The following is a 25992-nucleotide window of genomic DNA, read 5'->3' as shown; positions in this document are numbered from 1 at the left end:
CCCACTCCATGGGAGGCTGAAGAGAGCCCACAGTGCTCCAACACCTCTTGCTACAGAAGCAGGCCCTGCTGCAACAGGGTAAGAGTTCCCAGGCATTTGCCTCCCCTCTTTCCCACCATCAAACCTGCACAAGCCAAGCTGCACCACATCACACTGGAAAGCCTCGCAGCACCCTGGAGAAACCTGTGCTACACCAGCTGCAGTGAATTTTTGTGCCATGGGAACATCAGCTGTTCTTCCTCCAATAACAAGAGCAGCAGCAATGTCCCCACACAGGTGCCATTTGCCCAGTGCAGCCCAACTTCCAGCCACTCCTGAAAGGCAGAAACGCAGGAGGACGCAGAGGCCCTGCTCGATCAGAACTCACCAGTTTCTCAGGGAGGGCCTCATCGCTGTCCAGGGCTCGCCACAGCTTCTGCAGGCAGCGCATGAAGTCCTCGAAGCCCGAGTCCTGGCGGAGCTCGTAGAGCAGGGAGGAGTAGCCGTGCACAGTGCCATGGAAACAGGCCACACGGTCCACGTCCATGTCGTTCTCCCCCGCCGAGATGGAGGCCAGGTCAACAAACACCTTCAGCTCATTTATGTCTGAAACGAGGCAACGCAGGAGTGAGCAACGCGTGAGGCAGCTTGGACACCTCCCCTCACCACCACCCTCTACAGGAAATGCAGGAAGAATGCTTTGAACAGCAGCTCCTGTGTAACTGCCCTCTCCCCATCAGCTTTCCCAGGCCATCCATGGATCCCCAGGACAGGAGCAGTGCCTGGGGGGTGTGTGCAGGTGAGGGTGTCTGTGCAGGTCAGACAGCTCAGCTGGCAGACACACCACTCCATCCCCTGAAACAACAGGTCTGAACCGAGCAGCAGCAGCTGCTGAAGCCCTCCAGGCCCAGCCCATCTCCCAGCAGGGTGGTCAGTGTGTGCTGCACCAGCCCACAGTGCATGGGCACGTTTAAAGGGTCCTCGTAGCACGTTCCACACCAAAGCCCATCAGAGACGTAACTCTCAACACCAGAACTTGCCAAGGCACAAAGCAGATGGGTCAGGGATTCAGTGCTCCTTCTGCCCCCACCATGAGCTGCCATCCTTTCTAGTACTCTAATTCCTGGATGAGTAGCACACACCTTTCAGTGCTTCTCTGACCCAGCAGACAAACTCCTTCTGCTGGGCCAGCTCCCTCAGACAGCCACGGCGGGGCACAGTGATCCCCTGCAGCAGCTTCTTGGCTTGCACGAGCTCAGGGCTGATGGAATCCAGCTTCTGGGTCTTGTAGGATTCAAGCTTTTCTGTCTGGAAAGCAAGTGGTGCAAACACACACTGAGTCTGGAACTGGGAAATGTCACTGGTTCTGCAGCAGGGAAAGGAAAGCCCTCTGCAAAGCCACACCCCAGAGCAGTATCATCATCTCCCTTTAAGGAATGACTATACAAAAGCACTTGGAACATCTGATTTTTACCTCAAATAAGCATTTTGGGACAAGGAATGGCTCTTGACAGACTGAGACAGACTTGTGGGAAGGTCCACATTTAGCCAACACCTTGACAGTACAGAGACAAAGTCAGGGATACTTACTATATGCAACAAGTTTTCCAGGATACTGAAGTCACCAGAGAGGCCTAAACTCTCTTTGACATGGGCAATGATCTTGGCAGCATCAAAGGTTAAATGCATTTCATGGTACTGCTGGATCTGCTGGACTCTCTGGTCAACCCAGTCTCTGTGTTCTGCAGGCCGAAGCCCACAGATGGTGTTCAGCTCTGCTCTGAGATCTTCAGGATGATTTGTGAATTCCTGGAAAATTCTATCCACTGCAGAAAGTGTGAGACTTCCTGATCTGAGATCATCATACAGCATTGCATAGCTGTCAAAGCAAGGGCGGATCATGCTGTTCAAAGCATCATCAAGGTCCAGCTCAGGAGCAATCTCCTCCTCGTCCTCCTCCTCGTCCTCTGGACTGTCACGCACATACTCCGCTCTTGCCTTCTGTGCTGCTTCCTCCCAGAACTGCTGGAAGATCAGGCTGTCCTTAAAAAAGTGCATTTTGTGGACAAACACTTTCAGCTCTGGGCTCAGGCTGTAGAAGGTCTGCAGGGGTTTCCTTCCCACCGCCACAACTTGATTCAGTCTTTTTAAGCGAAGATCTTTTGCGTGTTGAAATTCCACTTCACCTACATTCACTGTAAACCAGAGACAGGTCAGAGGGACATCAGGTGGTGCAGCTTGGCTCCAGCTCACTTCATCCCATCCCCCCAGCCACAAAATGCTACCAGGCAGGTGGACCTCTCCAAGTGTCATTTGATGCACAAGCACTCACTTGATCCCCCCAGAGCTCTGGTTTTACTTCCCCCACCCCTCCTCACCCTCACTTGGGGGTTTAGAATCAAACCTGCTCCCAAAGCCAAGAGATTTTCAAGGAAAATGCTGTTTTCTGGAGTTGCCACTTTCAGACTGCTCCCCCAGAACTCTACCTCTCAAAGACTTCTGCACCTTCCTGCACATGCTCAGGAAGGTTCCTATTGCTTTTTCCTCTCTTCTGAGCTGTGTGACTTCTTCGTGCCTCAACTTCAGCAGTTCTTTCAAGCTGCTATGGAGCAGATCCTTTTCCTCACTTGGTCGTTGCTGGTGCTCTGAAAGAAAACTCACCTGCAGTCACAAAGTAGACACTTCCCACACACTGCCCCCCGACTCAGGCTGGGAACTGCAGAGTCACAAACCCTGCAGTGACAACACAAACTGGAGCTGGGAGCTCCCTGCCCAGGCCAAGGGACAGCACTCCAAACTGCTACAGCCCCTCCTGAGCATTCCTAACCCCCGCAGCCCTTCCTGAGCATTCCTAACCCCTGCAGCCCCTCCTGAGCAGGCCAGCATCACTAGTGACGCTCTAAGCCAACCATGCCCCTTTGAACCCATCTCTTACTTGTCTGCCAAATGCAGAGGAACTGTTCCTTGTGCTGGAAAACCTCCTCCAGGTGTTTCACGAGGATGCAGCCGCTGTGGATGTAATCGGTGACACTCGTAAGCACAGAGTCTGCTATGGCCATGACATCCTTTGCTTCATCTGTAAGCTTGTCCAGAAGGTTTCTGTTTGTTCCTGTTCCACAAAGCAAGCATGTCACTTTTCCCAAAAAACAGGCAGAATCAGGAACCTTTCCATGCCATGGCAAAGAGTCCTTCCATTTCCTTTTGAATTCCTACCCAAGAGCCTGTGGACTCATACCACCCTCCAAGCCCTCGTGTCTTTTTGAACAAAGCCAGGATCTCTGGACAGCAATGTGGAAACTTTCCATGGAGAGCCCAGACCCGAACCCCGTGGGGCAAACAAAAGCCATTTGGATCTATTCACTTGGCCAACTCTTTGGCATTTTAGTGTGCCAATAACTTGTGAGAACATCTCAGAGAAAGAAGTTATGCTCCACAAATCCTGAGGAAGCTGCAGTGGAGGAGCAGAGGAATAGTGGCTCCCTCTTCCTTGGCTTTCCCTCTCCAAACCCAAGCTGAACAGTTCAAGCTTTGAGATAGGGACGAAAACAAGAGCAGGACAATTTCTTTGTGCTGCTCTGTGCAGTGGCAGCAGTGAGGCAGAGAAAAGCTTCTCAGGGTTTCCTAAAACCCAACTAGAGACCTACCATTAAAGCTGAAGATATGTTTGATGTCAGGCCACGTGAGCAGGTGCTGCAGAATCATATCAAAATCCTCCTCAGACTGCTCAGCCCTGATGGGCCACGACTTCACTATGACAGCAGACACAAGCTGGCTGAACTGGCCCATGTTGTAGGCAGAGATCTGCTCCAGGAGATTGCTCTGTATCTGCCAGGGCACACAAAGAGGGCAGGGTGGGTCAGACTCTGGGGTCCCACTGTGGCTGTGCCTCAGAAGTGGCACTGACGCCAAGGAGTCACCTCCAGTGCTGAGGTATATTCCAAACCAGCCCGGTGACACAACGGACACCAGAGCCCATGGTGGAAACACATGACAAATATTCCTCATGGAGCTCATTTCCTGATTTCTTGTTATTTTTTGTTGCTGGTTTAACAAACAATCCACAGCAACTCAAGCAACATCCACCTTCCCCTTCCATCACAAGGCACATCACTGTGCAATAGAATTGCTGTGGAATTCCACTCTTCTTTCTCCTCCCTTCCCTACTATTCCCTTTCCCTACCAGGGCACACACAATACCTGGCAAGCTGCAGGTACAGCCTCTGTGGCACAGTTCTGGAAGCACCAGCTGATGGAGGGCTCCATCTGTGTGATTTGGGGGTGCTGACAACAGTACACCAAGATTTGGTTCACTGGAGGCTCCTGAAGGGCAAAAGGGAGATCTATCATCAACTCCAAGTGCTTCTCCTGGCAGCATGAAGCAGTGTTGCTATCAAGATAATAAAAGAAACCTGAGCATCAGCCCATTTCTGAGGGCCTGGGAGAGAGATCAAACAAATAAATGCTTGGAAAATATTTTAATTTTTTCCATCTAAAGTGTGTGATTACTTAATATCCACCTCTCCAAGCCAAGCTCACAGAAGAAAGTATTTGTTTCCTGATTTCACTATGAAAATCAATGGCTTAAGGAAATGTGTAACTGCTGTAGAAAGGAGATGAGGAGATATATAGGATCAGTTTGGAAGGGACTGACACATGTGGGTGAGCATTTGGGAGCCTGAGCAGCACCATTTCTGCACAAGGAATGAAAAGAGAAGCATCAGCTTGGCTTCTCTGAGCCCTTGGGTGTTTACTTTGCACTCACTGGTTCTTAAAACCATGGAGGTGGCAATTGCTCTGAATGTGCATTTCCTCTGCAGCACCAGGACCTGCAGCCAGGCCACTGACCAAGACTACAGTGTGAGACATCATCATGGCCAACTGCTGAGCCTCCAGAACCTGCTTTATAGCAGCAATGGCAACTGCTATGGCCAAAGGCACCGTGTTTGCACGTGCTCCTGCTCCAAGCACAGCACAAGTCAGTCCATCTGCTCTGGACGCCAACCAAGGCTGCCTGGAGTCTCCCCTACCTGCTGGATTCTTTTCTTCAGATCTGCAAGTAAAGTGCTCCTCCACGTCTGAGTGAACTGCTCATCTGGAAATCTGATATTCACAAACTTATTCCAGGCCTGCAGGGGACAAGCAAACCAACCCAAACCACTGAGTACCGAGATTTACTAGAGAAGGAAATGAAAAGAACAATGTAGAAGAGATGCCCCACACGCCTCTGTCCTGTCTGAAGCCCTTCCAGATGTTTCCATTCTGAGGAAAAGGAACACTCCCAGAGCTGCAAAAGGCAGCTCTTAAGCCCAAACAGTGTGTAAATGTCTCAGCTGCAGAAGGAGACTTTTGGATGAGCCATTTCCACCCTGCTGCTGGAAACTGTCCCAGGGAGGGCAGGGAGCAGCAGCTCAGATTGGCAGGGCTGCTCTGAGCTTTGCCTGCTGGAAGGCCTGAGGACAACCAGTGGGACACAATGGGAGCAAAACAACACCAAGGGGCAGCTCCTTACCCCAGCAATGCCTTTAGGAACAGCCAAGGAAGAACAGAACGGAGGTGAGGTTCAAACACTGCCCAACCCCACCCCATTCCTCACCCAGCCACAGCTACAGAACCCAGCAAAGAGCCAGCAGACTCAAGACCCTGGCTGAGCTACGCTGAAGCCCCTTTTTACTGACGTTATCAGAAGATGACAAACCCGAAGTTCCTCAAAGAAAGTGAAGGTGACGTGGTCCAGGTACTCCTTCAGTAATTTCTGTTTTAAAACGTTTCTGAACCAGGCTCGAGTTTCCCTCAGAGCTCCCCTGAGCAACTCTGGAACTTGCTGTACAGCATCCCCTGGAACCTGCTCCACACAGAGGGGAAGACAACAAAATAAACACAGTTCAAGCAGGACAGCAATAGACAACTGATTTAAATCAGTATTTCTAAAGAGAAGGCCCAAACCCATCCAGAACACACAAGAGCCCAGCAACAGACCCAGCACTGCTTGAATAAAGAGCAGAGAGAGGCTGGGAAAGTGCAGTGCTTACAGGCAGGTTGTGCTTACGCTTGTTCCAGGAAGTAAAGACAACAAATGTTTAAGGGGAAACAAAACCAGACTTAAAACAAAGCTTATCACAAACCTGAGCATCTGACCTTATTCTCAATAAGAACCAAACTCATTAGGTGACTCCACACCTGTCTGAAAGTACCACAGTCTTGCTTAGAGTGTGAAGTTCTCCAAACTGAGACTGGATCTGACCTAAACCCACTGTGTTATACCACACTTGTGGTATTTCTGGGTACCTTGCTTGTATCAAGCCAAGAGTTCCTTGGTACTCACTGCTGGGGGCTGAAGCTGGGCAACCTTGGCAATCAGGATGGCAGCAGTGGCAGGGATCAGGAACGACCCCACTGTCCTGGCAGCCTTGCAGAGCCTCTCGTGCAGCCTGAGGCAGCAGGACAAGCAGCACTGCCAAGAAGGAGCCCCCAGAGCCCTGCAGGGCAGCAACACAGAGGGAGAGTTAATTTTCTGCTCCGAGGAAAAATAAAAAATTAAAAACAAAGTAAAAACCCCACCAAATTCAACACGGTGTGGCAGCTGCCTTCCTCAGCTGGATTTAAAAAATGGGATAGAACTCCAGGATTCTTTTCTCCACAGAGATTTCAAGGCACACAAGCACAAACCCAGCCCTGGTGCAGAGGCAGACAATGCTCTCACAGAGGTGCACTGCACTTACCTGGCTGGGGGCTCATCCAAGGCACGCAGCACCGTGTTTAGAATCTCCTCCACCTGAGACAGGAAAGACAAAAATATGGAACTGTAGAAGAAATTTTACAGACCGATTTCTGATTAGCTGAGAAGAGGGAACTCACTATTCTTTTGCATCTTCTCCAACATTTTTATAAATACACTGTAAAATAGCAAAACTTATTTACTGGATGTCAGAGCCAATACTTGGGCAGCTTTTACATGCAAAAACCCAACCTGTACTTCTTACAATTTGGGGTTTCTAATCTATTATTAGTTGCAAGGTCCTACTCCTGCTGTCCTCACACCAATGCAAGAGTTTTCGCAACAGCAGGAAAATCTCCCAAACCACCAGCCCCTTGCCCAACCCTCCTGTGCAAAAAAACAGTTTCATGTCTGAGGAGGTCAGGAATTAAATATCTGCCATCACTAACCAAGAGCACATCAGCTAAGAACACCCTCCCCTCATCAATGCCAACACCACCTTGTGCTGCAGATACACCCCCAACTCTCCCCCTGAGGGGTCTCTGACTTCAGAGCAACTGTTTTTGCTCTTAGCTAGGTTTGAAGCTCTTTGTGCTGTGACCTACTGCCAGCCCCAGTCCCCTCAGTGGTGGTCAGTTCTGCCAAAAGACACCCAGGAGCCCAGTTGGAGCCTCCATCCCAGAGGTGGGTAAAGCTGCCAGGAGACAAACCTCAGAGCTTCTCCACGAGTGGTCAACATCCTCCAACCTGTACAAAACACCTTGAAGAGTAACTAACAGGTCACTGGAGAAGTCTCTTATGAACTCAGCCAGGCTCTTCAGGGGCAGCACGCAGAGCCAGGACTTGACCAGAGTCACATCAAATTCCATCAAGTACTTCTTTTCTCTCATTCGTTCCAGCAGGGTCCCTCTGGAGGAGATACAAAAGAAAATCATCAGGATTCCAAGGAACAAAAGGCCATGAGCTTGTGCAGCCCACAGAGGGGTCTCCTCCTCATTCCTGGGCTTTTGTCCCTGCAGCTGAGGAGCTGTGGGAGTCCCCAGGGCCGAGGGGTGGCACAGCAGAACCAAACCACTGAGCACAAGCACTCAGGGAAAATAAACTCCAGGTCTTGCTCAGACTCTACAACACAAGCAGCTTTAGCTCCCACCTGCTCCCTGGCTGGCAGAACTGGGGGGGTTTGTGTGTGGGGGGTCACACCGTGCCCAGCTGGGCTACACTCAGTGACCTCTGAGCCAACAGTGTGGCTGTGCCCAAATACCCCAAACATCCTCCCTCAACATGCTCCATTTCATACTCTTTAAAAGCAAGGGAGGGGAAAAACCAAATAAAGAGATGAGGAGGGCACAGGCAGCTCTGGAAAACTCACGCATCTCGCTTCTTCCTGGTTTCAGCAAATGGAAGCCCTTCCAGCCCTGCCCAGACATCCTCCTCCACCAGCCCATGCTCCTGCTGCAGGGGAGCAGCAAAGGAATGCAGAAGGGGAAGGATCCACACCCACAGGTCTACATCACGTCCAATGCACCTCTGGCACAAGTTTGTCAGGTCGACCTTCAAGCTAAATAAAAAAAGAAAACAAAACAAACACACTGAGTGAAAGAATAGCTTTATCCTGGCCTTGGAAACACCCTAGGGGTGTGGGAGGCTACACTTCAACCTCCCTATGTGCCTTCAGTTAACCTCTAGTCCTTATTTTAGCTCCATCTACTCTTCACTGCAGAGGGTACCTGTCCAGGTTTAAGACCCAGAGCTGCAATGTTATTGAATCTCTCTGCACAGACCCTGCGGCTGAAGCACTGAGAAGACCCAGTCCTTTATCTACAGTCTCCCCATGAGCCCCCCCAGCCCTGTGACACCCACACAGAGAAGGACTCCAAAAAGAAATGCAACGGCTGCAACTGTGTGAGTGAAGAACTCCAAATCCAGTGCCAGGTAAGCAGTCAGATTACAACGTGGTAAACAGGCACTCCAGGGGAAACCAACCAAAAAGTGTGGAATGATGCACTGTAGCCTTGCCTGGATGTTAGCCCTGCTTCAAGCAGGAGGCTGGAACTGAGACCTCCAAAGATACCTTCAAACGTAACTTTTTCTCTGGTTCTCTGGCAGTAGAGAGCTGGATTCCCGTTGTTTTATCAAAGCAAAACCAGCCTGGTCAGTTAGAAGGTACATAGAGCACTTACTTGGTAACTCCTGCAAAATCCTGTTTGATGCGATGAATCTCATTCTGTACATCTTGTGGTGACACCTGATCCAAGCACAAGAGGCTGCACAGCTCAGCCAGGTCACTTTTAGGTACGAAGAGTGAATAGTTCTCAAGTACCACAAGAATGGTGAGCCCCAGAGCCAGTTTGCTTTGGATGACTCTGTCCTCTGGAGCTGCTTCTGGTGCAAGGAAAGGAAGAGCTATTTTCTTCATGTATTTTAGCAGCAAGTCATTCACCTGGGACAAAGAAGAGAAGAAACAAACCAATCACAGCATTAGTCTTTCTCTTCTGAAGCCAATGTCTTCTGCCAGTTCCAGCGAGGCCACAGGACAGGAAGAAGCAGCCTCGACAACCAAAAAAACAATGTGGCATTTCTGTCACATTTCCTAATTATGTCAAGTAAGAAATTTTGGATTCCAGAAGCCCTGCTGGCATCACTGCTTAGAACAGGATCAGGAGCTTCTCCCAAAAAGCAGGCAGGTTTGGAGCAAGAGATGAGTGCAGAGAAGTTGTTAGTGACAGAACAACTGGCAGCAAGACTTAATGGCAAGGCTTAGGAAATCAATATCAAGACACAAAACCCACTCAGGTACAAAGTGACCACGTCACAGCCCTGCTGCTGACCCCCATGGGGTCTCAGAACCACACCGAGGTGCACAGGTTGACTGAAGCCCCCAAGGCAGTCAGTGACAGTCACCCCAGAAGGATCCCCACTGCTTCTGTACCAGAGCCTGGACTGGAAAAGCAAAATTAACCCAACGAGGTCAACAGCAAAATTAAAGTTTGTGTTCAGTAACAGAATGCTTTCTGTCTCTGTGCAAGAGAAGGGATTACCTGCTCTGTGCTGAAGTTTAGCTCTATCCACAGCATTGCCCTGCCATCAAACACCCGCTGGGCTACTGCAACATTATGGAACTGCTTCAGCTGGCAGAAGAAATTCCTCAGATTGTCAGGACTCCAGGTTCTAAGAATGCTGAAGATACTTTCTAACATAATATTGGCAGCTATTTTCTTCCCTTCCACCACTTCCTTGTTTTTATCAAAAGTAAAGTACTTTTTGAACTTGGAAGGCTTTGCACACACAATGTCATCGTATTGGTGCCACTCTGGAACAGCAACACAGGGAGAACACAGGAAAACAACCATTGCAATCAGGTGCCTTTTCCCTTCCAGCTGCCTCAGCAATACCCTCAGCAGCCCACTGAGCTCCCAGCTTCAGACAGGGCTGCCTGCCAGGAATGCTGGGCCACAGGACAGCAGGGATCACCCCAAGGTGCAGGTCCAGCCTGCAGAGCTCACCGCCATTGTTGAGAAATGTCCTGTTTATTGATAAGCAGCGATTCACAGGTTGATTGGATTCTGGATTCTTGTAAATGAACTCATACTCCCCCTTCCCACAGGTCACCCAGTACTTGTAAGGAATGTATTTATCCAGGATTTCTCTGCTGAGAGTTACAGCACCTTCAATGAGGTATCCATGTTCTCCCAAATGCCTTGGAAACACAAACACAGCAAAGGCAGGCAAAGGACAGGTTAGCTGATCTACAGACCTCCTTTTCCATGCTTTGCTCCATTTTTAATAGGAATGGTGACTGTTCTTTCACAAGAACATTTTAGAACAGTTTTCTCCACTGTGAAACCCTTTGCTGCAACCCCCACCTGTGGGGACAGAGCCGCCCCTTGCACAGTGGCTGAGGCGCCAGAGGAACACCGTTCTCAGAGCAGGGAACACTCACCGGGTGCAGTTCAGCTCACAGATGTTGTCCTTCCAGTCGGTGTAGGAAGGAATGCCCTGAGCCCTGATGAACACTTTATCGGTATCAGGGTTGAGCTTGAAGTCTTTGGATAATATGGCATGGAAATACACTGTTACACCCTCATTGCGCCTCACAGAACTGCAGGAAAGAATTAGAAAGGAAAGAGAAAGGATTCTCTTGGGGTTTTTTAATTGCACAAATCACTGTAGACCTCAAATCAGACTCAAACCACCAGCTGAGTGGCTGCAGGACCCATAAACTCTGGCAGCAGTTCACTGAGACTGATGTTTGAGCAGGCCTAGTGCAAAGCCCAGTGCAAAAAGGAAAAATGGGCTCCTAAAGGCAGCAGGAGATGCTCTGGCTCAGCAGAGCCACCTGGAATGGCTACACTTTCCACCCCTTCCAGCTCATAGACATTAAGCAAAATATCAAAACAGCTCTTCACACTATTCACCTGGAGCGCTGTGTGTGTGAAGCACATGCTGCTCATAAGAGCAAGAAATAGGAGAATAATATTTTTTATCCATCAGATGCTCAAGCAAGTTCAACACACCACCTGTGCTGCAGCCCCCATTCAAAACTGGTTCTGTCATGCACAACCACTTCACCTCAGTTTCAAGACAATTCCACATGTCCAAGGTACATACTGACCCAATCCCAGCACCTCAGTCTGGAATCCTGAGTCCTCCTCACAGCAACTCCTGTTAGTGAAGAATGCTGGGGAGCAGCAGGGCTGTTCTCACCTTTCTTTAATGTTTTCCACTGGTTTCTGGTTCCTTTTTTCCTTTTTGTTCTTGGGGCTGTCTGCTGCAGCCACAGCACCCTCCTTCCTGGCAGCCTCAGCTCCTTGGCTCGGACTTGTCTTCTCACTCACATTAGGCATTTTCTCACCTGGGGTCTGTTTTTTCTCTTTTGTGTTTGCATTCTGCAACAGGGAGACAAACAATGCCCAATGGAACAGGAGACCCTGGAAGCACAGCATCTCCTCCTGGTGTGTGGGCGATTGAGAGACAGGACTGCCGGTGCAAGCAAGAAGCAAGTTGTATTGTTTCTACAACTCAGGTTTATATACTCCTACAGCCTTAGGTAAAATCTTTCACTGCTAAGCAATAACCATATTATTCATGTTTCTTAGCTACATTGCTTAACCACAGTCTTGCACCTGCAGTCTTGCCTGACTACCTTTAAACAAAGCCAATTTCCTTTTCACTTCCTTCCTTACATTTCTGTTTGATGTCCCAGGGCTTCTGGCCCACCAGGGTGAAGATGCCCACATCACCCATCAACTGTGCAGCACTTTCTGCTCTACTGCCCATCTGCCCCCAAGACTGGTGCACCACCAGCTTCATCCTCCTGGAAACACTTCACATTGATCCCTTGCTGAGGGAAGCCGCTGGCTAAGGAAAACAGCCCACGATGGAAGAGGAGCCCAACCCAAACACACTGCCAAGCAGTCAGCTCAGTGAGCCCCAGGTCCCAGAGGATGGGCATAAAGAAAGCGAAACCACAGCAACTTCCAGCTTACCAGGCCTGTGTGTGAACAGAGCACAGGCACCTGCAAACCACAAAATCCCCTCATTCAAGAGGATCCCAGAGCTCTCCAGAGAGCACATCTGGCTGGAGAAGAGACACCTCCCAGTCCTGGGGGCAACTGAGCAACCCCTCAGTGAGAGCTGGGCTATAACTGGCATCCAGAAGAACAGAACTCAAATTAGAGCCTCCCCATAGTCCTCCCCAGTTCATCCCTGTATCCCTGGGCTGGTGCTCCTCAGCCTCACTGACAGCATGAGCAAGCCACACTGGCAAAGGGAAGCTGTGCCCACTGGAACACTCACCAGAGCTCACTCACACTCACCTTGACAGTGGAACTGGTCCCTTTCTGCTTGGGCACCTTTCCAGCCTGCAGGCCCTGAGCCCCAGGGGAGGTCTTGGTCTCAGGCTTGCTTTGGGGCGCTCCCTTGGCAGGAGGCAGCCCAGAGGGACTTGCTCCCTGCCCTGCTGGCAGCAGCTCCTTGCTGCTGCCCCAGGCCTGGGAACCTGCTGTGGCTGCTGGCAGCTGGCCAGAGGCACCACTGCTCCGTTCCACATCACCCCTGGCTGCTCCTCTGTGCTCGGGGATTGTTCCATCCTCCACCTTGTCCCCCGGGGCTGCGGCGCTGGGAGCTGGGGCAGCCCGCCCAGCTGTGCTGCTCTGCTCTGCAGGGCTCAGCCTCTCTGCTTCCGGGCTGCCAGCTTCCTTCCCCAGGTGTGCCAAATTCCTGTTGCCTTCAGGTGTGTTTCCACTGGCATCAGTACATCCATCAGCACCTGGCTTTGCTCCCTCACTGCCGGTGGGTTGGATTTTTTGAGGGGCAGCACCTGTGTCAGGCAACTCTGCGGTTTGAGCTGGTGCTGTGCTTTGAGGAGGCAGAGAGTCCTGTTCCTCAGAGATGGACTTCTTTGCTTTAGTCTTCTTTGCTTTCTATTAAAAAAAGAAAAAGACCACAATGTCTGTCTATTCATTGCAAAAGGGAAACTCTTTATCACCTCATCCATTGCAGCAAGTACAGACATCTTCCTGCTACACAGGGCTAACAGAGAATGACCAGGAAGAGGAGGGACAAGACCAGCCAGTGAAATGCAAATAACTCTTGAGAGCTGTGTAGGTTTAACATTCAAGACTTGCTCAGCAGGAGCACAGAGCAGCACTGCAGTGTCTAAGCTGAGTCATGTAATTTGTGGTTTCCCCCAGCACCGCAGCTCTGCATGCACAACACAGCGTCAGCAAACATGGCGAGCTTTTCCTGGAGGAAGCCAGGCAGCAGCTCCCCGATGTGGCCAAAGGGAAGTGGGGGATCCAGTCTGGCCTCCTTACTTCACACAAGAGAGCAACAAGTCACAGCTGCTCCCCAGCAGAACCCTCATCTTCCTCACCAGAGAAGCCACCTCAGCGGAGTCGCCAGCTCCGCGCTGAGCCGAGAGCTCTGCATTGCTCTCTGGGGCTGTGACATCCTCCAGCAGTGAGGATCCCTCTTCCTCCTGCCGTGTCTCAGCAGAGTTGGGAGATCCACCTGCAGTGTCAGGTGTGGTGTTGGGCAGAGCTCTTGCTCTGTTCATCAGCAACTTGCTCTCTGTCTCCTTTGTTTCAGTGGTGGAAGGAGCCCCAGCAGCACCTTCTCCCTTCATCTCTTCCTCTGCATCAGGGACTGGAGGGACCTGCACCTCTCTTCTCTCTGCAATGGAGGGAAATTGATCGTTAAACTGGAAACTCACCCCCCAGTGGGGTCACAGGATGGTTTGGGTTGAAAGGGACATTAAAGCTCATCTTGCTCCACCCCTGCCACAGGCAGGGGCACCTTGCACTGGACCAAGTCCCTGGGAGGGGGAGAGAATCAGAAAAAAAGGCAAAACTTGTGGGTTGAGATAATCACAGTTTAATAGGACAGAAAAGAAAATCACATAACCATAAAGGAATATCCAAAGCAAGTGATGCACAGGGTGCTTGCTCACCACCCTCTGAGCAATGCCCAGCCAGCCCTGAGCAGTGGCCCTCACCCCTCGGCCAGATCCCTGCAGTCTTCCCTTCAGCACCATGCCCTGTGCTCTGCAACATCCCTCTGGGCTCCGGGGCAGCTCTCCTGCCTCTGCCCCCTCCCAGCTCCTCGCTGCCCGGGCAGCCTGGGAGCCTGAAAAGTCCTTGGCTTAGTGTAAGCACTGCTCAGCAGCAGCTGAGCCACCCGGCTGTTATCAACAGCAGCCTCATCCTGAACCCAAACACAGCTCTGAACCCGCTCCTGGGAACCACAATCTGTCCCAGCCAAAGTCATGAACACACAGGAGCTGTTTCTTGTTCCCTTTTCAGCCTCCACCAGCCATGCCACCACTCTCCCTTACAGCCTCCTGCCCTCTCCAAGGTCCTGCCAGATGCAGAATAATTAATCACTGATGTATAGAGCTCCATCCCTGTTCCTCCTGCAGACAGGGACACAGCGGCAGTGCTGGCAACCAGCTGCCCGTGCCAGTGCCTGGAGCCCAGCACGAGCAGTGACAGGACAGCCAGTGACAGGACAGTGGCACTTCCCAGCTGGCACAGCCTTCTGGGGTGGCACTGTGACCGCTCCCACTCCGCTGAGGGCTTTCCAGGAAGGCAGAGGAAACTCCCGTTTTATCTTCACAGCTTTATCCAGTGCTTCAAAAACATGTGGAGGAGCTCCAGGCCCAGTCAGGCAGCAGAGCAGATCTCTGCCTTCTGCTGGGGTTTCACAGGCTCCTCCACACTGCCTCCACCCCAATTCTGAGAGCAAAAGCTTTGAACCTCGGCTGCTTTGGATGTTCTGCCCACAGCATTCCAAAGCTGGAGGTCCCAGGTGTGTTTCCCTGCCATGCTGGAGTGCAGAGGGATTTGCTAAGAACTGACCCTGTCGGGACTGCAGCAGCTTGATCCTGATTTAGTGTGCTTTTCTAGGATCACATTCTCCCTGTCAACAAACCAAAAGCCATTCTGGTGGCCCAGGTCATTCGGTGTTAAAGAAGAAAAGGATTAGGAAACGTTTCCCCCAGCATAACCGTGCTGTGTACTTGATTCTGTCTCTGTTCAGTGAGGCAGAATTAGTGCGCTGTCAAACACAACTCAGGGGTGAGTTCTAAATCTAACAACAAGCTGTGAATCGGAAATTCTGTGTCAAGAAGGACTCAAGCAGTCTCTCAACATAAAAACCAGCATTACTTCATTGCCAAAACAGAAACTAGTTCAACACCGGAGACCTGAGTGTGGAGACTGTGTGCAGGATGCGTCACCAACTGAATCACTTCTGTCTCCTGACAGTCAGTGCAAAGTGAAGAAAACTGTCTCTGGTCAGGAATGCCAGGGGAGGTTGAGATGAGAGACTGGGAGTTTGGGATGAGAGCAGAGTGGAATGACCTGGGCAGAGCAGAGCCCAGAGCCACACGGGCACCAGAGGTGACACAGGCAGCCTGTGGTCAGTGCGCAGCCCCAGCGCAGCCCGGCCCGGCCCGAGTCCCGGGGCTCAGGGCCGGTGCCCAGCGAGGCCGCACAGCCGCTGCAGGGGCCGGGCAGGCCTTGTCCGGCACCCAAGGGAGACAGACAGGGCCGGGGCAGAGACACAAACACCGGCACTGCGTGAGGCAACGCAGCCGCGTCACCTCCTCCTCTGCCCGTTTTATTGTCAGGAAGCGACCTGCGACACTGGAGAGCCGGGCCGGGAGCGTGAGGGGAACCACAGCGCTTAACGGCAAACAAACACACACAGCCAGCGCTGCCCCGCGCTGAGGGCCGTGCTCCCACCGAGGGCCTGGCCCCGCTTTGCTGAGCCCTGCCTGGGGCTGCTCCGCCGGGCGGGGCCGGGCCGGGAGCGGGGCCGGGAGCGGGGCCGGGGCCGGGAGCGGGGCCGGGCCCGGGCCATGACCGAGGGTCGCTGCCCGTGAGGGGCCCGCCTCCTGGGCGGGGCCTGTATGCAAATGTGCCGCTCTCGCTGCCCGCGGACTGGCGGCTCTCCGCCCCCTCGGGAGATATGCAAACGAACAGGGTGGATGGGCCAATGGCGTGGCGAAGGAGCGGTCGTATGCAAATGAGCCAGTTATATGAGGTGAGGGGCGGGGCTAGCGCTGCTCCCGGGGGGCGCCGGGAGGGCCCGGGGGGGGCACGGGATGAACCGGGGGGGACACGGGGAGAAGGGAGAACCGGGGAGGGACACGGGGAGAAGGGAGAACCGGGGGCACCGCGGGGTAGCGGCGTCCTGGGTGATCGGGGAGTCCCCGGGGACGCACCGGAGGGCTCCGGGCGGATTGAGGATTAGGGTGCACCGGGGAAATGGGGGCACACGCAGGCGCTCCGGGGGCACCGGGAGGGTGCAGCGGGACCCGGAGCCCGCAGTGCCGCCTGCCCCGGAGCCGCGGCTGCCCCCGCCCCGCAGCCCCCCAAGCCCAGCACCCCCGTGCCGCCACTCGCCGCCCCGGCAGCGCGACTCACCGAGTGACCGGGCACCGGCACCTGCAGCGCCCGCTCGCCCTGCGGCTCCGCCGAGTCCCGCCCGGACAAGTTTCGTTTCTCCGCCGAGCCGCCAACTTTCGTTTTTGCAGTCACGGTCCCGCCCAGCCCGGACCGCCCCGGCCAATCCCGGCCCCGGCCGCCACCCCCGGCCGGCTCTCGACGGGTCCCGCCCCGCCGGGCATCTCTCGGGGTCCTCTCCCGGTACCCCCCGAGCATCCCCCACCCACCAGCCCAGCGCAGGTGTCCCCGGCCCGCGCAGGGACGCAGGACAGGGCCCGGCAGCGGCAGGGCAGGTGTGTTGGAGGAGAGCGCTTTGTGCTGATGCCCACAACCAAAAACGGATTCCGCAGGCAAAAGCAGGGCACGGCTGGTGCCCCATCCCGGATCCGACCAGGACCAGGCCGAAGACAGGCTCCCAGCAGCCCTGTCCTCCACCAGTGCTCACACAGGTTTGAGCACGCACACATTCCCAGACAACCAGCCCGTTTTACCCCCATGTCCCTGTTTTCCCCCTCCCGGCATCCCCATGGTGCAGCAAGGAACTCACAGCTCGGTGCACTCCAGGGCAGGACCCGGAGCCCCGGCAGGTGTGTGGCTCCCGGGCAGGTGTGTGGCTCCCGGGCAGCTGTGCTGCCCTTCCAGCACCTCCGGCGCAGGAGCTGTGCAGAACGTGCCCTCGGGCTCGGCTCACCCGCCCTGCCCCAGCCTGCTTTCAGTTTCTGTTCCCCGACAAGCTCAGCAGCACCCAGAAGATAACTCTCCTTCCCACACAAAAGGAAAAAGCTTTCCCTCAGGAAGGCAGAGATCACACTGACTCATTAGCAGTTTCTGATTTATTACACACTCACTGCCGGCCGAGGGCCGTTCAGGGTAACGGAATTCCTGACCCTGCCCAGCCCCACCAGGTGCTGTCCCTGTCACACAGCCTGGTGTCACCATGCCTGTCCCCTTGGCAGGGCCCAGGCCAGCGGCTGCATCCCAGGGTGACAGCCTGGCCCTGACTCAGGGCATGGTTTTGCACAACGCCCCAAGACAAGATAAGGATAAAAAAAGGAAAGGATAAAAATCAGTAAGGAGCATAATCCTAGACGTTTTCCCTCTCCCAGCAGCTGGAGGCTGAGCCCCTGTGTCTGTCTGGAGGGCAGCACAGCAGCCCTGAAACAGCTTTGAGAGCTCACCCTACATCACCACTGGAGTGGCCCAGAACATGGAAAAGGTCCAGAATTAAAAGTTGTTTAAAAAACGACAGCAGCTCCCTGGAGGAAAGATGGCTTTGCACTGGTCACTGCGACAGGGAACAGTTTTGTCCCACAGCCCGTGTGGGGCTGGGCTGGTGCTGCTCTGTCCATCTCGGTGTGGGACATGGGGACAGTCCATTCCCGTGCCCAGGAGGCCTGCCTGGGGCAGGTGGCTCCCACGGAGGGTGTTGGTGTCACTGGGGTGGCACAGGACGTTCAGCTCTAACTGGTCTCACTGGATGAGCCCGGTGCTCTCGGCAGTGCTGGTGAGGGGCTCTGCCGTGCTGCCCCCTGGCTCCGCTCCCCTGCAATGCTCTGGGACAGGAGAGGGGGAAGCAGAGTCAAGGCAAGGCTCATGTCCTGGCTCTGGCTGGGACAGAGGGCATTTTATTCCCAGGAGCGAGTTCAGAGCTGTGTTTGGGTTCAGGATGAGGCTGCTGTTGATAACAGCCGGGTGGCTCAGCTGCTGCTGAGCAGTGCTTACACTAAGCCAAGGACTTCTCAGGCTCCCAGGCTGCCCGGGCAGCGAGGAGCTGGGAGGGGGCAGAGGCAGGAGAGCTGCCCCGGAGCCCAGAGGGACGTTGCAGAGCACAGGGCATGGTGCTGAAGAAAAGACTGCAGGGATCTGGCCGAGGGGTGAGGGCCACTGCTCAGGGCTGGCTGGGCATTGCTCAGAGGGTGGTGAGCAAGCACCCTGTGCATCACTTGCTTTGGATATTCCTTTATGGTTATGTGATTTTCTTCTTTTCTGTCCTGTTAAACTGCCTTCATCTCAGCTCAAGAGTTTTATCTTTTCTCTGATTCGGCCCCACCCCTCTGCAGGGGGAGTGAAGGGCTCTGTGGTGCTGAGCTGCTGCTGGGCTGAACCACCAGAGCTCACCACAAATCCCCTAGGCTGGGGAGACCCAGTTCTTGGGACAGGCTCCAGCTCACCCTCCCAGGAGCCCCTGCAGCCCCCACTCTGCTGCTCTGCAGCTGGACAGGTCAGATCCCCACGGGAGTCCTCCAGAGCCACACTTATCCTGTCCTGGGAGAGCAGCCCAGAGCCTCACCTGCCTCCTCCCAGCTGGGGAAATGCTGGAATCCTTCTAAGTCTGCAGACAGGAGGACTTGGAGAACGGGGTCCTGAGGGCAGAGAAACCTGGGCTGGGGGAGTGCTGGCCACTCCCCACCCCCCGGGGCAGAGTCCCCAGCCATCCCAGCACAGCACCCAGCCCTTCCCAGAGCACCCAGCCTCCAGCTCTGTGGGACGGAGGTGCTGGGGATGGTGATGGCAGCTGGGCTGAGCCCATCAGCCACACGCTCCCCGGGCCGGGGGTGGCGTGGCTGAGGTCCCACGCACCTGCAGGCCACAGAAGGCCAGCGAGAGGCCGTGCCTGCGCAGCTCCTGCAGCAGCTCTGCCAGCCCCAGCAGCGCCGTGTAATCAATGCTGCTGACGTGGCAGCAGTCCAGCACCACAGAGCGTGCTGGAGATGCTGCTGGAAGAGCAGAAGGTCATGTCCCAACGAGTCCAGAAATGAGCAGCCCAGCGGTGCCAGCCCTCAGAGCCAGGGCAGGGCGGGCAGGGGTGGGACAGCTGTGCTGTCACCGCTTGCACATGCACTCCCTGGGCCTGGGCAGCACCTGCCACCCACACCAGAGTGATGCAGGCGGTGACAGCCGCGTCCCCAGGACACGCTGAGAGCACTGTACCTGCCAGAGCACGGCTGCACACCGAGTCCCTCAGGTGCTCCACGGCTGGGAAGTGCAGGCTGCTCCCCGGCTGCACCAGCAGCACGGCCCCCTCTGACACCTGTGGGGGGAGACAGCCACAGGGAGCTCAGGGCTGTGACCTTCCCCAGCAGGGACAACTGCCCGTGTCGCTCACTGCCCTCCTGGATGGAGTGGGAGAAGCAGGAGCCCCCATCCCTCAAGGAAACCCTCCTGCACACAGCCCAGTGTCAGCAGGGCAGGGACAGCAATGCCTCCCTCTCCTGCTGTCCAATCTGAGGCTATTCCCTTCCTCCTGCTCTTTGAAAGGGGTCCCTGTGCTGTGCCTGTGGCAGACTGGGGACAGCAAGAACAGGTCAGGAGCATCCTGCACCCCAGCACCTCCCTGCCCTCAGGAGCCCCTTCCCAGCTCCCTGGCCCTGCCACATCCAAGGGTGTGAGAAATGGACTTGTAAGGAATTCTTGAAACCTACCAGAAAGCTGACACAGTTTTGTACATGTGTATGCAACCTCTGAGATAAAGTGTGCTGGCTTAGGAAGGCCATGGAATAAAGATGACATTGTCGAGAGAGAGATTGAACTAGAAACAAGTTTCAACAAGTTTCAAATGATGGCCTTGCAAAATGACCAGATATTTTAGAGACTTAGAACTGTGAAAGATGCATTGTGGCATTAGGTGGGGTAAAAATATAGGTGATTGGTGTTAGAAGTAACAGCAGCATTGTGTAGCAAAAGCTAATAGGCTGAAAAACATTTCTAAGGTATTGTAACTAGGAAATAGTTGGCTTCTGATGGAATGGCATTGAGTTATACATCTCTTATGTCTCACCCTTCATCAAGATAATGGAATAAAAACTTTTAAAACACCTCTCCATTGCCCCATCTCTGAAAAGCTGGCAAAACAAACACAAGGGCAGGGGTGAAGCTCACCTTTATTTGGGGCCTGGCAATGGAGTAGAGCAGGAGAACCCCAGAAACCAGCACCCCAGCCACGATTCCATACTGGACCTCCCAGAAGCAGAGCAGGAATGTCACACAGAGGGGCACAAGGTCCAGCCCTGCAAGAGAGAGAAGCCAGGCTCGGCTGCGGCTGGTCCTGGTGCCACAGGGCACTCAGTGACAGCTCGGTGCAGGTGGCTGGGGCAGCTTCGGTGGAGCTGCAGGTGGAGCATGGGCCGTGAACTGTTCCCTTTGCATGACAAAGGACCCAGGAACTGTGGGCAGCCACATGATGGGATACTTAAGAGAGAGTGATGGGACACTCAGAGACCGTGATGGGACACTCAGAGACCGTGATGGGACATTCAGACAGTGATGGGACACTCACAGACAGTGATGGGACACTCAGAGACAGTGATGGGACACTCACAGACCCGATTTTTGCATGTCTGTGAGGGGATCAAAGGAATAAAAGCTCACAGGCTCCTTTGTTTTGGATCCCTCCTCAGAAACACCCAACTCGAACTATTATTCTGTTATTTAGTTATGGCACCATGATTAAATTATTTTAAAGATCTGGACACATGAGACTCTGCTATGGGAAACCTCGGGTAGAGCCGGAGAGGAAAACTGGTCTGTGTGAGCGGGGCAGGGGGGAGCTGAGAAGGGGCCTCAGTCCCAGCTCAGGGGGGCCAGTGTGACTGCCAGAGTGGCTTCTGGATGGCTGGACTGGGAAGTTTCCTAAGCAGGGGGACTGCCCTCACTCTTGACCCGCCAGAGCGTCCGGAAGATGCTGGTGTCGAACATGGGCACCACGGCCGAGATGATGACGGCGGCCAGCGCCGCTTTGGGGATGTAACAGAAGAGAGAGGTGAGGTACGCCAGGGACAGCAGGACCAGGGCACCTGTGAGAGGGGGGACCCTGAGCCACGGGCACCCCAGCACCCAGGGGTCCCCAACACCCAGGGGTTCCCAACACCCAGGGGTCCCTAACACCTGGGGATCCCCAACACCCAGGGGTCCCCAACACCCAGGGGTCCCAGGCACCCAGGGGTCCCAACACCCAGGGGTCCCTAACACCTGGGGATCCCCAACACCCGGGGGTCCCCAACACCCAGGGGTCCCCAACACCCGGGGGTCCCTTACACCTGGGGATCCCCAACACCCAGGGGTCCCCAACACCTGGGGATCCCCAACACCCAGGGGTCCCAACACCCAGGGGTCCCCAACACCCAGGGGTCCCAGGCACCCAGGGGTCCCAACACCCAGGGGTCCCTAACACCTGGGGATCCCCAACACCCGGGGGTCCCCAACACCCAGGGGTCCCCAACACCCGGGGGTCCCTTACACCTGGGGATCCCCAACACCCAGGGGTCCCCAACACCTGGGGATCCCCAACACCCAGGGGTCCCAACACCCAGGGGTCCCCAACACCCAGGGATCCCCAGCACCCAGGGGTCCCAACACCCAGGGGTCCCTTACACCTGGGGATCCCCAACACCCGGGGGTCCCCAACACCCGGGGGTCCCCAACACCCGAGGATCCCCAGCACCCAGGGGTCCCCGGCACCCAGGGGTCCCCGGCACGGGCAGCAGCCCAGGGCAGGGCAGGGCAGGGCTGTACCTGTGACGAGCCCTCCCGCGGGGGTGCAGACCCCTGACTGAGCATTCACCGCCGTCCTGAAACGCAAACCCACACGTGCCAGGCTGTGCAGGGCCGGGGGCTGGGGCTGCTCCTGCTCCTGCCCACTGCCCAGACCTCACCCAGGAGAACTACCTGCCCTGTCAGGGAGGAACACGAGCAAGCCCCCAGCTTCCTGGAACACACAGCAGGAAGGGAGGTGGCCCTCAGCAAAGGGAAGTGGCCCTCAATGGAAGGGAAGGTGGCCACCGGGCCACATGCATAGCCTGGCCACCAAGGTGGGCTGCTGGGGACCAGGATATGAGCTCAGGGACCCACTGAGGACAGCACAGTCCTCCACTGAGGATCTTGCAGAGCTCTGTCACTACGCAGCCCCCGTGAGTGCCCTGCTCCCCCTCCTGCTACCCACCGGCCAAAGCTGCCCGTGATGGGGTACGAGGAGACGAAGGAGCCCAGGACATTGGCAATACCTGAGGAGACACAAGAAGGGCTGGGGAGGAGGCACTGCTGTGTCTGTGTCCCCAGGACTGCCCAGATGGGGATCTCAGGCAGCCCGGGGGCTGTGGGACACCCAGCCCCACCCCTGCCATCCTGAGCAAGCAGCTCTTTCTTACCCAGAGCCAGCAGCTCCTGGTCGGGGTCAATCCTGTAACCATTCTGCGAGGCTGAAAGGAGATGTTGGCATTGGCCTGAGGCTCACACAAGCACCTGCCACACACATGGAGCAGGACCAGCAGTGACTGGGACAGTGTGGGCCCTGTCCTGGCACCCCTTGGGCACAGGAGCACCCCGAGACAACGCTCACCTCCTGGGCAAATTTCAGCTGTGCTCTCCACAGGACCCCTCCTGCCAGCCCATGCTGTGAACTGGAGCCCAGTCCCTCCCAGTGCCCCAAAAGGAACAGCACCTTCCCCAGCACCCCGAGCCCCTGCAGAGACCCCTCCCCAGCACCCTGAGCCCCTGCAGAGACCCCCTGAGAGCACAGGGCAGGACCCAGGCCCAGCCCTACCAAAAGCCTTGGCGATGGCGATGGTCTCCAGCAGCCCCATGAGCGGCACCACGGCCAGCCCGACCCCCATGTCCTGGGAGGAAGGATCCAGTCAGGGGGGACTGGGACCCAGCACACGCAGGAGGGAGCAGAGCAGCTGCTGGGGAGCTGCCAGCACCCACCTGCACCATGCTCTGGAAGGGGACGGTGCCGTTGGGCGCTGCCAGGGAGAAGCGTGGTGGCTGGAAGGCTGGCAGGCCCTGGGGGATGCTGCCAGTGAGCCTGAAGGGCTGGGAGCCCATCACCTGGAAGGAGTAAGCCACCAGGCCAGCAAACAGGACCACGAGAGCGTTGCGTGCTGCCAAAGTGGAGAGAGCAACTGTGAAAGCTGCCCGGAGACCGGGGCAGCAGGAGGGGAGCAGGAGATGGGCATCTGAGCTGCTGGGGACTTCCCAGCCTTAGGAAGGGGCACAGTGGCAGGAGCTTTGGGACACTGTCCTCCCTGACCCACCTCCAGGTCCTGCCTCCCTCCTGGGCTTTCCCAGTTTCAGGCTCTGCCTTCCCTGACCCAAAGAGATGAGCCCCTGGGAGGGGACGGGGCAGGGTGTCACCCTGCTCTTTTGAGAGTTTCAAAGTTCTTCTAAAAGTTTCAATGCCTTCTGATATTTACATATTTTTACTGAGTTTTCTCACACTGTTCATATAAACAATGACTGTTTTGCATTCTTCTTTGTGGGTGGAGAGAATTGATAGACTGTTGGTTTGACCAGTGTGCTTGAAGAGGTGGCAGTTTCACCCTCCAATCCACTGGCACTTTTGCTATTGTAGATATAGTAGAGTCAGAAAATAAAGTTTGCTTTTTTGAGTTCTTTTTCTTTCCTTTTACATCTAGCCTGCTTCTGTGAGTTATTTCGTGTCACAGTGTGACAGTAGGGGACAGCTGACACACCTGTGGCAGAGATCCAGACAATCAGGTAGCTGATCCTGACAGCCAGTGGTTCTGTGGGGGCAGCTTGGGGCAGGTGGCTCTTCATGGCCCGGAGCCCTGCCAGCGTGGCCAGGCAGCTCAGCCCCAGCACAGCGTCCCCAACCCTGCAAGAGGCACATCAGTGCCACCCCAAACACGCTGTGAGAGCTCCCATAAAGCCCGGGGCAGGGGGGTTGTGTCACAGCCGAGAAATCAGTGCGAGCTGTGACCGCAGAGATGGGGAGCGAAGCAGCTGCAGGGCAGGGAGCAGGGCAGGCTGCTGCTCACCTGGTCTCCCCGATCCTCCTCAGCGTCTCATAGACCTGCAGGAAGAACTGTCTCGGGATGCCCTGCAGCCCCAGGATGTTCTGTGCAGGCAGACAAAGCGTGCTGGCAGCCCAGCTCGGCCCAGCCCGGCCCCGTGTGACTGCAGCCATTGGCCAACGCCGGCCTGGAGCTGCTGCCACAGGCTCTGATTTGGGTTAACCACAAAGGAAGTGTGACAGCCCAGCAGAGCCTCAGGTCCCTGGGATGCCAGCGAGGGGCTGCTGGGGCTGCAAACCACCCCCAGCTTCCAAATTTGCAAACCCACCGTGCCAGAGAATCGTCAGTGCCTCCTGCAAGCGACCAAATCCCATGTCCTGGTTTTACTGGTGTCCTGGATGCCACCAGCTGGTCACCAGCAGAGGGTGTGTTCAGCTTGGTCTGCTCCGAGCAGAGTGCTCAGGGACCCAGCAGAACCACTGGCAGGGGATCCCGGGGGGTCCCTTTGGGGCTCCTTCCCCCAGCACCAAGCACGTCACCCAGCCTGGTGCTAAATATCTCAGTTGCACAGCACTAGGAGAGAGCTGGAGAGGCAGCAGGTCCTACCTTGATCTGGTTGAAGCTAATGGTGATGGAAGCAGCTGATGTAAACCCCTTAATGACAGGGCAGGAAATGAAATCCAGAAGGAATCCTGCATGGGATGGCAGGCAGTGAGCACGCTCCTGACCCCAGTGGGGCAGCACGACAATCCCAGTGTCCCGGAGAGCAGAGAGGAGGAAGGAACAACTACAGGCTGCACAGCAATATCCTAAGCATACATCAGTGCATGGCAGGAGCATCTCACCGAGGCGCAGGAGCCCCATGGCCAGCTGAATGCAGCCAGAGAGGAAGGCGAGGAGCACGGCATAGACGGGCTGGTGAAAGGCGTACGAGGAGACCAGCAGGGACATGATGGCCGTGGGACCCAGCGTCACGTCCTTGGCCGTGCCCAGGAAGCAGTAGACAAAGCAGCCCATGAAGGAGGAATAGAGGCCGTACTGCAGGGGGACAGAAGGGGCACTGGCACAGCCCTGGGAGAGGCCGGACACCTCCCGGACTGGGAGGGCTGGGCTGATCTCGGGTCACTCCAGGGCCCTTGGCACACGCATGGCATCCTGCCCGGGAAATGGGCGACTGCAGAGCGCCAGCCCTTGGTCACCCAGCCCAGCCCAGCCCGCCACACTGCCGGGCTGTTCCAGGAGCGGGGTCCCGGCTCATCCCGGCCAGAGGCAGCCCGGGGAGCGGCAGGTCCCCGGCTCCCGGCCTGGCACCCACCTGCGGCGGTAGCCCGGCCAGCTCGGCGTAGGCCAGGGCCTGGGGCACGGTGGTCAGCCCCACGGCCAGCCCGGCCAGCAGGTCCAGCGGCAGCCACGCCCGGGAATACCGCGGCAGCCAGCGCAGGACCGGCAGCGCCGGGCGCGGACACCGGGACCCCGGCATGGCCGGGACCCCCGCGGGGCCGGGGTCGGTACCGGGGGCCGAGCGGGACCCCCGCGGGGCCGGGGTCGGTACCGGGGGCCGAGCGGGACCCCCGCGGGCCGGGGTAGCGCGGAGCCGCCG

General features: G+C 55.7%; 2 protein-coding genes across 4 annotated transcripts in view; both read right to left on the bottom strand.

Moving 5' to 3' along the window:
- RNF213 (ring finger protein 213) overlaps positions 1-16759 on the bottom strand; it is a 45838-nt gene extending 29079 nt beyond the window's left edge. Inside the window, exons 1-21 of the mRNA XM_068209874.1 lie at positions 16624-16759; positions 13569-13867; positions 12511-13116; positions 11399-11580; positions 10635-10793; positions 10198-10391; positions 9733-10004; positions 8875-9134; positions 8064-8252; positions 7405-7603; positions 6699-6751; positions 6302-6455; positions 5675-5821; positions 5007-5105; positions 4177-4299; positions 3624-3804; positions 2915-3088; positions 2466-2624; positions 1570-2174; positions 1122-1287; positions 368-585 (exon numbers count right to left, since the gene is read on the bottom strand). Of these exons, the coding sequence (XP_068065975.1) occupies positions 368-585; positions 1122-1287; positions 1570-2174; positions 2466-2624; positions 2915-3088; positions 3624-3804; positions 4177-4299; positions 5007-5105; positions 5675-5821; positions 6302-6455; positions 6699-6751; positions 7405-7603; positions 8064-8252; positions 8875-9134; positions 9733-10004; positions 10198-10391; positions 10635-10793; positions 11399-11580; positions 12511-13116; positions 13569-13820 (4392 nt within the window). The 5' untranslated portion in view covers positions 13821-13867; positions 16624-16759. The remainder of the gene's footprint in view (positions 1-367; positions 586-1121; positions 1288-1569; positions 2175-2465; positions 2625-2914; positions 3089-3623; positions 3805-4176; positions 4300-5006; positions 5106-5674; positions 5822-6301; positions 6456-6698; positions 6752-7404; positions 7604-8063; positions 8253-8874; positions 9135-9732; positions 10005-10197; positions 10392-10634; positions 10794-11398; positions 11581-12510; positions 13117-13568; positions 13868-16623) is intronic.
- A 474-nt stretch (positions 16760-17233) lies between these two features.
- On the bottom strand, positions 17234-25902 carry SLC26A11 (solute carrier family 26 member 11). Of its 3 annotated transcripts, none has more exons than XM_068209894.1 (16): positions 25708-25902; positions 25238-25430; positions 24999-25084; positions 24417-24496; positions 24111-24253; positions 23344-23519; positions 23183-23255; positions 22788-22838; positions 22583-22643; positions 22156-22211; positions 21297-21437; positions 20524-20651; positions 19576-19675; positions 19225-19358; positions 18935-19007; positions 17235-18197 (listed from the first exon to the last, which is right to left on the bottom strand). In XM_068209894.1, exons 1-16 carry the CDS (start codon positions 25870-25872, stop codon positions 18115-18117), a joined length of 1743 nt encoding a protein of 580 aa, XP_068065995.1. In that variant the 5' UTR covers positions 25873-25902; the 3' UTR covers positions 17235-18114. The 3 variants fall into 3 exon arrangements, with proteins under 3 accessions (XP_068065996.1, XP_068065995.1, XP_068065994.1); XM_068209893.1 differs by having other exon boundaries at positions 17236-18197; positions 19225-19361; XM_068209895.1 differs by lacking the exon at positions 19225-19358 and having other exon boundaries at positions 17234-18197.
- Between the last annotated feature and the right edge of the window lie 90 nt (positions 25903-25992).

This window comes from Anomalospiza imberbis, chromosome 19 (genome assembly GCF_031753505.1).
Source record: "Anomalospiza imberbis isolate Cuckoo-Finch-1a 21T00152 chromosome 19, ASM3175350v1, whole genome shotgun sequence".
NCBI lineage: Eukaryota > Metazoa > Chordata > Aves > Passeriformes > Viduidae > Anomalospiza > Anomalospiza imberbis.
This window is presented reverse-complemented; position numbering and strand designations above follow the sequence as displayed.

Bases quoted from the DNA above. Each gene is read 5' to 3' on its own strand.
- SLC26A11 (XM_068209893.1), bottom strand. From the start codon at position 25,872: ATGCCGGGGTCCCGGTGTCCGCGCCCGGCGCTGCCGGTCCTGCGCTGG. The intron at 25,085-25,237 runs GTGAGATGCTCC...CATCCCATGCAG, and splicing joins CATGGGGCTCCTGCGCCTCG to GATTCCTTCTGGATTTCATT. The intron at 23,520-24,110 runs GTGTGTCAGCTG...CCACTTTGGCAG, and splicing joins TGTCTGGATCTCTGCCACAG to CACGCAACGCTCTCGTGGTC.